Raw genomic sequence first — 16503 nt, 5'->3', positions numbered from 1 at the left:
AATCACTTTTTATATCCTCAAACCTATTTCTGGCTATATCATTTGTGCCAATATGTAACATGATTTCTGGCTGTTCGCCCTCCCCTTTTAGAACTTTATACACCCGCTCCTCTGTGTTTCTGAAAGGTTTAAACTATACTTCTTTGCTGGTGCTCAGTTCCAGTAAAATTGTGTAGAGGCTTATATGTCCCACACCTGCAAAACAGCAACAATGGCAGGATTGCTCTTTGTGCTGCTGTTCACGCTCATTTCTCACACCAGCAAAAATTTTTGGAAACAGAAATGAGGGTAGGAATCTGGAAATAAGTTCTGTTTCCCAAATGACTGACAAAGATCCAAACCAGGAAGTCATGAGATCAATGAAGAATTTCCAGACAAGAGTTTGAATTTTATGTGGGTCAGCTCTAGTTCAATGTAAGCCATGTAGACATGCTAGGTATGGGGAGAAAAGAATTTATTGCATGTTTGGATACCTAAGTATTATGCAGGGTTGCAGGTGGAAGGTCAGCTAGTATGAACAAGTTGGAAGTAGACCAGATGCTGTAACAGAGGATATTGTTGTATATTTGTGTAAGTACGTTGGAGTATCACGTTGAGTCCAATCATGTCATGTAATAATTACATTATTGGCTATTTTGGGTGGAAAATAGCTTAGTCTGACCTTGCTGTCTGCAGAGTAAATGGCACCATAATAAATCTTCTGCTGTTTAAAATTTCAGCCTGCTTGTCCTTTTTGTAATTTAACAGATATGTACTCAGCTCGCTGTCAAATAGAAAATCAATGTGTGAAGAGATAGCAAAGTGTGGAGCTGGATGAACACAGCAGGCCAAGCAGCATCTTAGGAGCACAAAAGCTGATGTTTTGGGGTGCGGGGGTGGGGGGGTGGGAGGGTCGGATTGTAGCCCCACACTAAAGACATTTTTCCATCCCCACCCTTGTCTGCCTTCCGGAGAGACCACTCTCTCCGCGACTCCCTTGTGCACTCCACACTCACCTCCAACCCCATCTCACCCGGCACTTTCCCCTGCAACCGCAGGAAGTACTACTCTTGCACCCACACCACCTCCCTCACCCACATCCCAGGCCCCAAGATGAATTTCCACATCAAGCAGACGTTCACCTGCTCATCCACCAATGTGGTATATTGCATCCGCTGTACCTGTTGTGGCTTTCTCTAGATTGGGGAAATCAAGCGGAGGCTTGGGGACCGCTTTGCAGAATCCCTACACTCGGTTCGCAATAAGCAACTGCACTCCCAGTCACGAACCATTTTAACTTCCCCTCCCAATCCTGAGACGACATGTCCATCCTGGGCCTCCTGTAGTGCCATACTGATGCCACCCGTAGGTTGCAGGAACAGCAACTCATATTCTGCTTGGGAACCCTGCAGACCAATGGTACCAATGTGGACTTCACAAGCTTCAAAATCTCCCCTTCCCCCACTGCATCCCAAAACCAGCCCAGCTCGTCCCCGCCTCCCTAACCTGTTCTTCCTCTCACCCATCCCTTCCTCCCACCTCAAGCCACACCTCCATTTCCTACCTACTAACCTCATCCTGCCCCCTTGACCTGTCCATCCTCCTCGGACTGATCTATCCCCTCCCTCCTTTCCCACTATACAGTTCTCTCCACCTATCTTCTTTTCTCCCCATCTTTGGTCTGCCTCCCTTTCTCTCCCTATTTATTTCAGAATCCTCTCCCCATCCCCCTTTTCTGGTGAAGGGTCTAGGCCCGAAACATCAGCTTTTGTGCTCCTAAGATGCTGCTTGGCCTGCTGTGCTCATCCAGCTCCGCACTTTGTTATCTCGGATTCTCCAGCATCTGCAGTTCCCATTATCTCTGATCAAGGTGTGAAGAGTCTGGTCCAGGAATGCTTCACACAGATGGTCTTTCAGAGTTTTAGTTTCTAATTGAGATGTTCCAATATCTGTTTAACTTAAGGTTTGAAGCTTCCTTTCCTATGGAGATTTGTCTACTTGGTGCACTGTCCTCCAGTACAAGTGAACTTTTGAATCTCCAGTTGCACCATAGATAATTAAAGAAATTATTCACTCAGCTGGTTCAAACATCATTCCAAGACTTCAACATTAAATATAAATTTGGTAAAAGGGTTTGTTGCATTTTTGGAAATGTAAAACTGCACCTTTTATTTGTCTGTTCAAATTGGATGTGGAGATCATGTGTCTTTTTTTTTAAAAAAAGACATTCTCTTATTTTCCTATAACCTGTCCTCTCTCAATTCCACAGCCAACTCTACTATTTAACTCCTACAATGATCCATTTGGGAAAGCACTGATGCTCAAGCTCGCTATTCCTGATTTGTCATACAAGTTACAGATTTAATCAAATTGCCCCATCAGGTTAACAGAAATTACTGAACATGTTTCCAGAATGAGCAAGAAGCTCAAATTTACAACAGATCAATTAGTTCTAACCACAAGCAAATAAAATATGAATTATTAAATTGTAACTCTTCTAAAATAAAACTCCATGCCTTTTGCACCCAAGCAGACATACAACAAAAATAAAATAAATGTTACAGGTGAAGAAAAAAAATAGAAGGGAATCGCAGTTTAATACCGTCAGTCCACAGGATTCAATGATGCATCTTTTTGCTTCTTCCAAGTGCTTCTGATAGAGTCATAGAGATATTCAGCATGGGAATAGACCCTTCAGTCCACTCATGCGTGCTGACCAGGTATCCTAAATAAATCTAACCTATTTTGCCAGTATTAGGTCTATATCCGTGTAAATGCCTTTTAAATGTTGTAATTGTACCAGCCATTACCACTTCCTCTGGCCGCTCATTCCATACATACACCACCCTCTGCATGAAAAAGTTTCCCTTTAGATCCCTTTGTAAATCTTTCCCCTCTCCGCCTCAACCCATGCTCTCAAGTTTTGGACTCCCCTATCCTGGGAAAAAGACCTTGTCCATTTACCCTATCCAGGCTCCTCAAGATTTTATAAACCTCGATAAGGTCACCACACAGTCTACAATGCTTCAGGGATTATAGCCCTAGCCTATTCAGCCTCTCCCTAAAGCTCAAACCTTCCAACCCTGCCACATCCTTGTAAATCTTTTCTGAACTCTTTCAAGTTTCACAACATCCTCCCTAAAGCAGGGAGACCAGAATTGCACACAGTATTCCAAAAGTGGCCTAACCAAAGTCTTCCATAGCCACAACATGACTTCCCAACTCTTGCATTCAATGCACTGACCAATAAAGGCAACAAAAACTAAATGCCTTCTTCACTATCCTGTCTACATCCTTGACTCCACTTCCAAAGAACTATGAATCTGCACTCCAAGGTGATTTTGTTCAGCAACACTCCCCAGGATCTTACCATTAATTATATAAATCCTGCCCTGACGTGCCTTTCCAAAATGCAGCACCTCACCTTTATCTAAATTAAACACCATCAGCCGCTCATTGGCCCATCTGATCAAAATCCCATTGTATTCCGATGTAATCATCTTCGCTGTTCACTTCTCTGTCTCTCATATTTTTTCCAAGTCCTTTCTGTTCTTTACTGCAGACACATGGCAGTTGGCACAAAACTGTTCAGTGTCTGTCACTGTTTTGGAGGCAGTGGCACCTATGCAACTGGTGAGTGGAGGATAGTTAATACCTTCCAATTTTTTTTGTTACTTCTCTTACATGGAGGGAGAGAGAAAGGAGGTTGCCTTTTTCAGAGTACTTTCCTGCCATTTTCTGTTTACCCTCTGGATCCTGAGCGTTTGGATATTTAGAGGTCCTGGTGCTTTCTTCTGAGCAGTTAAAATCTGGACTCACTAAGAAATCAGAAGGAGTAAATGTCTGGCTTTATTTTAACCTCTCCAAGCCCCATTTCTGCCAGCTAAGGGAGTTAGTCAGGGCCCCGGTCTTGTGGAATGTGATTCTTCAATCATTTTGAATGCAAATAGAAATGGTTGGGGAGCAGAGAAAAGATACAAATAACAATTTCACTGACATTTTGTTTGCTAAAGTTGAAGCAAGCATTATTCACTTAGCTCAAAAAGAAGTTAACCACATTTTTATGGACTCATTTGCTAATTTTTGGCATTAAAGTTGTTTTTCAGTATTAATAACTGCCTTGAATCATTGCTCTTTTTGTTTCCAGTTCAGGGCTGTTTGCCAGGGTCTGTTATTTAAAGCATTCCATCCAAGTTGACCTTTGTGTCTCCAGCAGCAGGAGTGTGCTGTTGATTTCTTCCCTATCATGATTTTCCAGTCGGTGTGCTAATAAACTCCAACCTCCCTTCCTTCTTTGGGCTGTGATTTACAAAGTCATAACGTTATTGAGACTGGAATGAGACTGTTGACCATTATTGCTCCACTTTGAAGGAGGGAATGAGCTTCAACTTTTAATAAGTTGGAATATATCTAATTTCAATAGACAACTTCAAAGCTTGCTGCTTGTGACTTCCCCATTTTAAAAGTGTGCAAACTCAAGACATTGTGTTTAGGTACTAATGTTTTCCAGCGTTCATTCTGTGCAAAAGGAAAACCAAGTTCCAGATGTACAAACATACAAAAAAGACAGACAGGAAATAACCTACTGAATGATCTATCAGAGTGAACATTCTGAGGAACGGTCACCAGACCCAAAACATTAGCTCTGATTTATATTCACAGATGCTGCCAGACCTGCTGAGCTTTTCCAGCAACTTCTGTTTTTGTTCCTGATTTACAGCATCAATAGTTCTTTCTTGGTTTTTACTGGTTGCTCTAACTTGTTCTGTATAATTATGATAAGTTTTGCTGCAAAATGCACACATTCTCCTCTCACCCTAGCTGTGCTCCGTTCAAAGAAGTCTTGGGGGAAAAAATATATAAGCAATTGACATTTATACAGAAGAGAATATTGGGCGTGATTTATGTTACGTACATGTTTTATGAGCTGATCTGCATTCCTCCAGGTAGAAAAAGTCCCAGCACTTGCTTAAAAGAATGCAACAGCACAACATTGACTCCAACTATGAAGGACAGTCATATTGGACTTGAAACTTTAACTCTCTTTTTTCCCTCTCCACAGATGCTAACAAACCTATGAGTTTTCCAGCATTCTCTGTGTTGTTTCAGATTTTCAGTATCCACAGAATTATGTTTTTATGATAGCGCCAACTTTGAGCTGTCACATTTTTCCATGAGATCACTTTCCTCTGGGACAGGAGCAAGGCTGTTCATTGATTTTAGGGTTATGTGGTGCTATTCCTTTTGCACCACATACCATCTTTGGTCACATCAATGGGAAGCCAGAATGTTTTTAATTAATGCCAATTCAGAAGCATCATGGCCGAGAATGGGAAAATAATTGTCCTGAATATATCTTATAATTTAAGTACTGACTTCTTTTTTGCAAATCTACTTTAAATTTGGTTAATGTGCAACTAATTGCAACTGAAACATTGAACAGGGAAGTGCTAGATTTTATGGACTCTGCAAAAGTAGAAAAAAGGTGAGTTCATGAAACCAGAATCCCTACAGTGTGGAAAGAAGCCCTTCGACCCAACCGGTTTGCAGCAACCCTCTGAAGAGCATCCCATCCAGACCCATCCCCCTACTCTCTTTTCATGTAACCCACCTAATCTCCACAACCCTGAATACTATGGGCAATTTAGCACGGCCAATCCACCTGACTTGAATGTCTTTGGACTGTGGGAGGAAACCGGAGCAAATGGCAAAAACCCACAGAGATGTGGGGAGAATGTGCAAACTCCATACAGAGTCGCCCGAGGTGGGAATCAAACCAGGTCCTTAAGCACTGTGAGGCAGCAGTGCTAAATGCTGAGCCACCATGCTGTCCTGGGTTAACTTGGTGGGATGCAAAAAGTTGATTTCCTGACAAGAGATGAAATACAAAGATAAATCCAGCGTCATATTGTAGAATCGAGCATTATACAGTCTGCAGTAGGTTGATACATATGCATTGTGGATGTCGTGAATATTCTTCATGTGAAATAGATTTTAATAAAATCCTGTTCAGAGGATATTGTCAGCAGTGTAGGAGACTCGTATGGCACCCAGTGCATAACCATGTAAAAGTGATCTGCACCAGCTGACTTAATGCAATTATATGTAAAGTCAGTGGTTTTCCTTGTTTAATTCCAAAGCACACAGGAGGTGATCAAGAGAATTAAGTCTTTTTTGGAGGCTTGGGGTCCGCAAGGATAAATCAGTGGTGAGAAGAGGTTCTGGACTGGGTACAGAGGACTGACAGAAGGATCCAGAGGATGGCAGACAGTGCAGTCAAAGGCCTGTGAGAATGGCACAGCATTGTGAGTGCGGTGTGGGGGAGAGGGACGTGCAATGTAGTGGGGAATATCAGTGAAGGTTAGAAAATTAAATGCTTAAAGAGTGGAGGTCAAGCTATCCACGTGTGTCCATGTAATGTTCTTTAAGGGATTTGAATTCACCTCTGACATTTCAGTTATCCTAGCATATCTTGGACAGTACCATTTAAAATGCGTATTTGGGAGGGTTAGCTGAACCAGAAAGTTCAACATTGTCCCATAGGGTGGCAAATACCACACCAGACACTATGAAAATTTAGTGTTCCTAAAAAGCACAACATTGTTTCATTTGAGGGGCATGGAAAGGGTGAATAACCTAAGTCAATAAATGTGAAACTGGAAAAGCACAGCGGGTCAGACAATATCTGACGAGCAGGGAAGTCAACTTTTCGAGCTGAAATCCTTCGTTAGGACTGGTCCTGATTAATTTAGGATATCTAGTTGGCATTGACGAGTTGGACCGAAGGATCTGTTTCCAGGCTCTACAAAGCTACAACTGTAACTAGCTACAATAAAGCAAATATCCTAACTTTCTTGTAAATATTAATATGAGGCATGCCAGTATGTCCAGCAGTCTGACTAAGCTGGTCTCAATAAATAATGATGCATGAGTGAAATTAAACCAATGTAATGTGAAATATTTACAAGTAAATTTAATTCTTAAAGTCAACCACACCTTTTTAAACCACTTAGGAGTGGGCCATTCAACCCTGCTTGCTTGCTCTGCCATTTGATAGTATTGTCAATATGATTGTGGCCTCAACTTCACTTTCCTGTCCACCTCCTTAAACAAGCTTGTCTCCCAGGTGGCTCTCAGGTGATTTAAATTTCTATACAGCCTACAACCTGTAGTGTAAGTACATGTGGAAGATTTTAATTGCTCCTGCAAGCAGGTCATTTCTCTCCCACCCTTGCTGCTGATAGACTCAGACTCAGGAAAAGCTTTTGAATAACTGTAGCTGGTAAACCTTTGGTTCCCGAAATTTTGAGTGAAGTGTCTTTAAGATAGAAATACAGATAAAATGATCTTTGAGAATTCGTGGCCTAGTAACTTATTTAACTTCAATTTAATTTCATTTTCCTTGGAGTTCCATGACTAACCAAAGCAAATATCATCTGCAACGTGTTCGTGGAAGAGTGATAGTAAACCTTTTTAGAATAATTGTTGAGTGCATAGCAATTTTGTAATAATCACAAAAATTAGTTTTATAGAATTTTAACAATGTTGTTTTTTTCAGAAAATATGGGATGTATAAAATCGAAGAACTCCACTGAAGAGCCAAAGGAATTGAAGGAAAAACCAGTACGTAAATCTGAACCAACTATTTATGTGCGAGACCCCACATCCAATACACAAGTGCCAGTAAGTAGTGAAATGAAGGGAAATCCTCATGGCACAAAGTTGGATACATGCATGATATCTATTACAAAACCATGTCCTGATTACAATTCAATGATCTAAAACTCCTGATTGGTAAATAAAATAAATCTGACGAACTTTTTTTATCACCAATAGCTGTCATTGTATTTTATTTTAAATAAATGTTATGAACATCAAATTAAACAGTCAATTTACATCTTAAAATATTTCTCTCCTCAAAGCTCAATGCCCTCAGCTCAAGTTTGTTTCCCTCTCTGTTTCTTTCATCCCTCAATTTTAAGTCTGTCACATTCATAACACTTTGTTCCTTAGTCCCCATGCTAAGTGTTACTCAGAGACGATTCCCATCCTTGGATTTTGAAACTACCATTGTCCCTCCTTATTAAGTAATCAATCTCAATCCATCTGCTTTTACAAATTAACTTCCACTACTGACCTCCATTATTATCTACCAAATAATTTTGATAACTTTTCATCTTATTACTGCCTAAGCTCAGTTATAAATTACATCCCCGTGACCTTTCTGTAGCCTTTGGAATAATTGACTACACCACTCTACTCCAACATTTGGATTGGGGACCTTTTTTCTTTGTGGCTTGGCATCTCGTTTCCCTAGATACCATAAAACAGAAGTAGGTTATTCAATCTCTTGAACTTGTTCTAAAATTTAGTTCAATCATTATTGATCTATTCATTCAACTCTATTTTACTACCTCAAACCCGTGTCCTTGAAGTCTCCATGAAACTGAAGTTCATTGCTCCAGCATCTGCAGTCTTTTGGTCTACGATGTCCAGTCTACTATGGGCAATTGTAGATTTCCACTATCCTTAATATAAAAGTATCTTACTAATTTTCCGACAGAAAGAAATAGTCTAATTTCAAGATTATGTTACTGTGTTTTTGATTTTTCAAACAGAAGAAATTGTTTCTCTGTAGTTACCTCATCAAATCCTTTTTAACATTTTATTCACCTCAGTCAGTTCACCCTTCAATCTTCCATAGTCAAGGAAATACAAGCCATATGTATACAACCAGGCCTGAACCTGCTAAGCCCCATGTTATTTTATTGAATCTGTGCTAGACTTTCTTCAAGGCTGAAATGTTCTTCTTGAGCTGCCTTTTCCAAAGTGAATTGCGTATTACATATGGGAAATGGCAAAGACAAATTGCAGCTGAATTACAACATGCAACATGGATAAAATGGTTAAGCCTGTGCATCTGCAGTTGTGCTCCCATATATTTTAATGCTTCATCTTTTAACGGTAACTAGGGCTTGTGGGGAGATGGTAACTTGCAATGTATTGAAATAAAGCTCATGAATATTTAATTCTTGAATCAATGTGATTCTGGATCAGGAAGATTGTTATGTAAGTGAGATTATGATGTATATTTTTATATTTACATTATTGACAACTTAAATATGATTGTTTCAGAGTTCAAACCAGGATTCTCATCTATTACCTGGCCAGAAGTTTCAGAAATTTGAAGGTAAACTGACAAAGATCTTAGAATAATTTCAAAAACACATTCATTCTGTTTTGATTTTGCACTCAAATTAACATCCTGCCTTCTACTTTCATGTGACAGAGACTGATGGCAAAATAGTTATTGCTTTGTATCCTTATGAAGGAAACCATACAGATGACTTGAACTTCAAAAAAGGAGAAAGGTTGAAAGTGCTTGAAGAGTAAGTATTTAATATTTCTCTTTCACTCGCTAATTCATTAGCTACTGATACACAGTTTAGGTTAGTTAGTCTTCAGTGAAGTTGTTTTGCTACTGCATTGTAGAAACATTAGAAAGTAAGCATGCAAGTGCAGCAGGCAATGAAGAAGGCAAATGGCAAAACAAGGTGTAGAGCTGGATGAACACAGCAAGCCAAGCAGCAGCAGTAGAGCAGGAAGGCTGATGTTTCGGGCCTAGATCCTTCTTCAGAAATGGGGGAGGGGAAGGGGGTTCTGAAATAAATAGGGAGAGAAGGGGAGGCAGGTAGAAGATGGATAGAAGAGAAGATAGGTGGAGAGGAGACAGATATCTCAAAGAGGCAGGGATAGAGCCAGTAAAGGTGAGTGAAGGTGGGGAGTTAGAGAGGAGATAGGTCAGTCCAGGGAGGATTAACAGGTCAAGGGGGCGGGAAGAGGTGAGTAGGTAGGAGATGGGGTGGGGCTTGAGGTGGGAGGAGGGGATAGGTGGGAGGAAGGACAGGTTAGGGAGGCAGGAACAAGCTGGGCTGGTTTTGGGATGCGGTAGGGGGAGGAGAGATTTTGAAGCTTGTGAAGCCCACATTGATACTATTGGGCTTCAAGGTTCCCAAGTGGAATCCCTCACACCACCTCCCTGCAATAACAACCAAAACAGAATCCCCCTCGCCCTCACGTACCACCCCACCAACCTCCGGATCCAACGCATCATCCTCTGACAATTCCGCAATCCAACTCCACCACCAGAGACATTTTTCCCTCCCCACTCTTCCCTGCTTTCCGGATGGACCATTCTCCCCAGGACTCCCTTGTCTGCTCCACACACACCTCCAGCCCCACCACACCCAGCACATTTCCCTACAACCACAAAAAGTGCTACACCTGCCTCTACACCTCCCCCCTCACCCACATCCCAGGCCCCAAGCAGATCTTGCACATCAGACCACATCAAGCAAGTCTTCTTCTCATCTGCTGATGTGGTATAGGGCATCTGCTGTTCCCATCATGGCCTCCTCTACATCGGGAAAGCCAAGCGGGAGCTTGGGGGCCACTTTGCAAAACACTAATGCTCAGTTCGCACTAAACAACTGCACCTCCCAGTCGCGAACCATTTCGTCTTCCCCTCCCATTCCTCTGATGACATGTCCATCTTGGGCCTCCTGCTGTGCCACAATGATGCCACCCAAAGATTGTAGGATCAGCACCTCATATTTGGCTTGGGAACCCTGCAGTCCAATCGTATCAATGTGAACTTCAAGGTTCAAAATCTTCCCTCTCTGTTCCGCATCCCAAAACCAGCCCAGCTTGTCCCCACATCCCTAACCTGCCCTTCCTTCCTCCTAGATGGATATCTTCTATCTGCCTGCCCTCTCTCCCTATTTATTTCAGAACCACCTTCCCTTCCCCCATTTCTGAAGAAGGGCCTAGGCCCGAAACATCAGCCTTCCTGCTCCTCAGATGCTGCTTGGTCTGCTATGTTCATCCAGCTCTACACCTTGTTATCTCAGATTCTCCAGCATCTGTAGTTCCTACTATCTCTAAGACAAATGGTATGTTGGCTTTCACAGTGACAGGATGTCTGTACAGGAGCAAGACTGTCTTGCTGCAATAGTACAAGACCTTGGTGAGAGCACAGCTGCACAATTTTTACCTCCTTATCTAAGGAGGGATGTTAGGCTAGTCTGAAATGATACAATGTCTCTTCTTCTAATAGTCCTGCCATAGGATCATACAGTCAAGCAACACTGGCAGACCCGTCAGTCCAACATGTTCATGCCGACCAAATTTCTCAACATAAATTAAGTCAATTTTCCTGCATTTGGCCCTTACCCCTCTAAACCTGTCCTATTCATATACCTATCAAAAGGCCTTCTAAATGTTGTAACTGTGCCTGCATTGTCTGGCAGTTCTTTCTGCATAAGAAAATGCTCTGTGTGGAAATGCTGCCCCTCCGGTCCCTTTCAAAACTTTTTCCTCTCACCTTAAAAATATGCCTTCTGGTTTAGAACTCCCCTACGATAGGGAAAAGACCTTTTGCTACTCACCTTTTTGGTGCCCTCATGATATTATAAACTCCTATAAGGTCACTCCTCAACCTTCTACACTTCAGTGAAAAAGATCCAGCTATCCAGCATCTCTTAAGAACTCAAACCTTCCAATCTTGGCAACATCTTAAGTCTTTTCTGAACCCTCCCCAATTTAATAACATCCTTCCTGTAACAGGGCAACTAGCACTATACACAGTACTTCAACAGTCCTACAGTAACATGGCATCCCAATTCCTACACTCAATGCAATAAGCAATGAAGACAAGTGTGCTAAACACCTTAACCCCCCCCTGTTCTACATGATATACCTCTTTCAAAGAACTACGTACCTGTACCCTTAGATCTTTCTGTTTCAACACTACCATCTCAGGAATCAGCCTGTACATCTTACTGATGCGCTCTCCATAGTCAGAATATCCTTCCCCAGATAAGGAGGCCAGAACTGCACAGAATACTTTAGGTGTAGTCTTACCAAGGTCCTCTACAATTGCAGCAAGGTAGCCGTGCTCCCATTTGCAAATCCTCTCATGAACTTTCAGCAACTGGTGCAGAAGGACCACCTGGTCTTGTTGCACATTCTCTTTTCCCAATCTAGTACTATTCAGATAATAATCTGCCTGTCTGTTTTTGCTACCAACGTAGATAATCTCATATTTCCACATTATACTTCATCTGCCTTCTATTTGTCTCATTCAAATCGTCCAAATTGCACTAAAGTATCTCAGCATCCTCCTCCTCCTCACAGCTAACCCTTCTACCCAGTTTTGTGTCATCTTCTATCATTAGGCAGGAGCAGTTGCGCATGCCCAATCAGCATCCATTCCATTTGCTGACACATGTGATTTCTCCTACCACTAGTGTGTCGGGAGGGGTAGGAAGCAGGGACATGACAATAGCATCATAAGTGGGAGAAACCATGCATGCATTGGCGTAGATATCACAACTATTCCTATTCATCCACAAGAGCTGCAGTTGTAAACCATGACCATCTGTATTCTGCATGCCATCTATACAGTGACAATAGCATGGGTAAACTGTCATACAATTTGTGTGGTCTGCGTTTAATCAGGAAAGGTATGCCTCTTTTGTATGTATTGCATCATAAATAACTGGATTTTATAATTTACCATCATTCAACTTTGTACTTAGCAATCTCACCAGTACCAGTACCATGGTGTAAAAGGAAAAATTACAACACAAGGTGCATTATTTGTGGAAAGCACAGGAGATTGCTAGTTTATTTTCATTGTTATATTGAAACAGTGGGCTTGACCTTAAGTGCTGCTGATGCTGATAACAGCTGAGTAAATATCTTTTAAAAAGTGCCTTTTCCATGGCTTCTTGCCACTCCTCCACGGCTTTTTGCTGAGACTAGATCAGGAAGTGCTGTGGCAGGTAGACTGTTAAGATTTGTTGATATGAGGCCCACTGGGATTTTCCTTTCTGCCTTCAGGTTCCTGGAATTGTTTATTGTTTTTTTTCTTCTGAAGAAGGGTCTAGGCCCGAAACGTCAGCCTTCCTGCTCCTCTGATGCTGCTTGGCCTGCTGTGTTCATCCAGCTCTGCACCTTGTTATACCAGTTTATTGAATTTGAATTTCACCATTTGCCACCATGGGATTCAAATCTATGACCCCAGAATATCAGCCTAAACCTCTGGATTGCTAGTTCAGTGACATTACCACTATGCCACCTCTCTGCAGTGGTGTCTGGCCGCAAAAGCCATTTTCATTTAAACTTTAAGACTGTTATAGAGGGAGTATGTATACACCCTCTTCCTCATTTAGCTGCCACTACTGCTTTCAAACCAGAAGATCTTTAATTGGCACCCAGATTTGAGAGCTTACCACCCTTTCATAAGTAAATGACAAGCTCACACTTCTAGCCATAAATGGGCAGATGGTGGCTCAGTGGTTAGCACTGCAGCCTTACAGTGCCATGGACCCAGATTCGATTCCAGCCTCGGGTAACTGTCTGTGCAGAGTTTGTACATTCTCCCTGTGTCTGCGTGGGTTTTCTCCAGGTGCTCTGGTTTCCTCCCACAGTCCAAAGATGTGCAGGCTAGGTGGATTGGCCATGCTAAATTTTCCATAGTGTTCAGGGGTATGTGGGTTATAGGGGGATGGGTCTGGGTGCAATGCTGCAAGGGGTGGTGTGGACTTGTTGGACCAAAGGGCCTGTTTCCACACAGTAGGGAATCTAATGGGTCACTCTGGAGAATCCCACCTAGCATTTTCCCCATAGTTCAGGCTTCCAGCCCACATTTCTGCCTAAAAACAAGGTTCAGAAGCCTGTAAAGAAGCTGCTGCCCATATCTGGCAGAGATTCCTGTCTTCCAATTCAGTTTTGGGCAAGGAAAACAAAAATTGATCCAAGAACAAGTTGCTCCCTCTTCTCATTCACTTCTATGGAATCTTTGATCTTAGAGCAAAGGCTTACCAGGTAATCAACTCTGCTAACTATAAACAATACCTCATCAGTTATAATTCAACATCAGCAGATTTTTACTTGCTTTAGCATGCTTATTTGGTTTACAATTCCCTTTAGTTGTGCAATCTTTTGCATCAATAAATTCTTAGTAGTTTTCCTGTTATTTATTTTTTTGCTTTGGTATAACTTTTTTTTAACAACTCAGCTCATTAAACCACATGAGCCAGAGAGTTCCCAGGTTTGATTATCCTTTTCAGATTTTCTTCCCTTCATTCACATATTTCATTTATACAGCAGGGCAGTATTGGACTAGGCAATGGAAGATATTCTATGGGACTGCTTAGAGTCAGTGGGCATAGAACATAGAACATTTCAGCACAGTACAGGCCCTTCGGCCCTCGATGTTGTGCCGACCTGTCATACTGATCTGAAGCCCTTCTAACCTACACTATTCCATGTATGTCCATATGCTTATCCAATGATGACTTAAATGTACCTAAAGTTGGCAAATCTACTACCGTTGCAGGCAAAGCATTCCATTCCCTTACTACTCTGAGTAAAGAAAGTACCTCTGCCATCTGTCCTATATCTTTCACCCCTCAATTTAAAGCTATGCCCCATCGTGCTCGCCGTCACCATCCTAGGAAAAAGGCTCTCCCTATCCACTCTATCTCACCCTCTGATTATTTTATATGTTTCAATTAAGTCACCTCTCAACCTTCTTCTCTCTAATGAAAACAGCCTCAAGTCCCTCAGCCTTTCCTCGTAAGACCTTCCCTCCAGACCAGGCAATATCCTAGTAAATCTCATCTGCACCCTTTCCAAAGCTTCCACATCCTTCTTATAATGCGGTGACCAAAACTGCACACAATACTCCAAGTGCGGCTGCATCAGAGTTTTGCACAGCTGCAGCATAACCTCTTGGTTCCGGAACTCGATCCCTCTATTAATAAGAACTAAAACACTGTATGCCTTCTTAACAGCCCTGTCAACCTGTGTGGCAACTTTCAGGGACTGGTCCATATTGAACAACTTAGCAACCAACCTAAATGAATATGACACCACCGTTACAGACTTCATAAGTAAGTGTGTAGCGGAATGCATACTGAAGAAGTTAACACGAATGTTCCCCAACCGAGTACCAAGGATGAACGGAGAGATGCAGTCCTTACTGAAGTCCAGGTCTGAGACATTCAAGTCAGGCAACCCTGACATGTACAGGAAATCCAGGTACAACTTTCACAAGGCCATCAGAGATGCCAAAACACAATACCAAACTAAGCTTGAGACCCAGGCTAACCACACTTACACTTATCAGCTATGGCAAGACTAAATTTATATAATGGGTTACAAAGCGAATTCGACCAGAATTGTGGATGATAATATATCCCTACCTGATGAGCTCAGTGCATTCTATGCTCGCTTTGAACAGAAGGTCAGCGAAATGATGTCACCTGTTCCAAGTGCCTCAGATGCATTCACATCCATGGTCACCACTGCAGACTATAAATCAGCCTTGTCAGAAAGCGACTCACCTGGCTGTGCACTCAGATCCTTTGCAGACCAGTTGATGATAGTATCACTGACATCTTTAGCCTCTCCTTACTTCGATCTGAAGTCCCCATCTACTTCATGAAGATGACCAACATCCCAGTGCCAAAGGAAAATCATGTAGTGTGCCTCAATGACTACTGCCTGGTGGCTGTGACCTCCGTAATTATGAAGTGCTTCAAGAGGTTACTCATGGCTCAGTCAACCCCAACCTATCAGACCGCTTTAACCATTTGTGATTTGACTACCAACATAACAGGTCCACAGCAGAAGCCATATCCCTGGCCCTACACTCATCCCTGGATTGTCTGGATAGCAAGGATACCTATGCCAGACTCCTAATTATTAACTACAGCTTCGCCTTCAGCACCATTATTCCGAACAAACTCATTTCCAGATTCTGAGATATAGGTCTCAACTCCGCCCTCTGTTACTATATCCTTGACTTACTGACCCATAGTTGGCAACCAGTAAGAAAAGGTGACCACACCACCTCCATGATAATTCTCAACACAAGTGCCATACAAGACTGCGTACTCGGGAATACTGTTGTATTCCTTACACACTCACTACTGTGTGGCCAAATTCTGCTCCAACCCCATTTTCAAGTTTGTTGATGACACCACCATTGTAGTTTGTATTTCAAACAACAATGAGACAGAATGCGGGAGAGGGATTGAGTACTTAGTGGCATGGTGTAAAGAAGACAATTTCTCCATCAATGTTAACAAAACACAAGAGCTGGTCATTGACTTCAGGGATTGGAATGGAGGTCACACCCCTGGCTGCATCAATAATACTGAGGTGGAGATGATCCAGTTCCTGGGAGTGATGATCACCAACAATCTGTTCTGGTCTACCAACGTCAGAAGCATAACGACACGTCTACTTCCTTAAGAGGCTAAGGAAATTCAGCATGCCAACAAAGACTCTTACCAATTATTATAGATGCACCATAAAAAGCATCCCAACTGGTTGCATTACAGCATGGTCAGATAACTGCTATTTCCAAGACCACAGGAAACTACAGAGAGTCATGAACATAGCTCAGCCCATCACTTAAACCAACATTCCATCCATTGACTCCATCTATAC

At 42.1% G+C, this 16503-nt stretch overlaps 1 protein-coding gene across 5 annotated transcripts in view; it reads left to right on the top strand.

Moving 5' to 3' along the window:
* The window catches only part of lyn (LYN proto-oncogene, Src family tyrosine kinase), a 113770-nt gene that overhangs the window by 19646 nt on the left and 77621 nt on the right, over positions 1–16503 (top strand). For 3 of the 5 annotated variants that reach the window (XM_048529433.2, XM_059646038.1, XM_059646040.1), the window contains 3 exons: positions 7538–7662; positions 9115–9169; positions 9269–9368. In XM_048529433.2, coding sequence (XP_048385390.1) covers positions 7543–7662; positions 9115–9169; positions 9269–9368 — 275 coding nt within the window. In that variant the 5' untranslated portion in view covers positions 7538–7542. The remainder of the gene's footprint in view (positions 1–7537; positions 7663–9114; positions 9170–9268; positions 9369–16503) is intronic. The other 2 variants (XM_048529434.2, XM_059646041.1) reach the window with 1 other exon arrangement.

The sequence above is a fragment of the Stegostoma tigrinum genome, chromosome 5, assembly GCF_030684315.1.
Source record: "Stegostoma tigrinum isolate sSteTig4 chromosome 5, sSteTig4.hap1, whole genome shotgun sequence".
Taxonomy (NCBI): Eukaryota; Metazoa; Chordata; class Chondrichthyes; order Orectolobiformes; family Stegostomatidae; genus Stegostoma; species Stegostoma tigrinum.
This window is presented reverse-complemented; position numbering and strand designations above follow the sequence as displayed.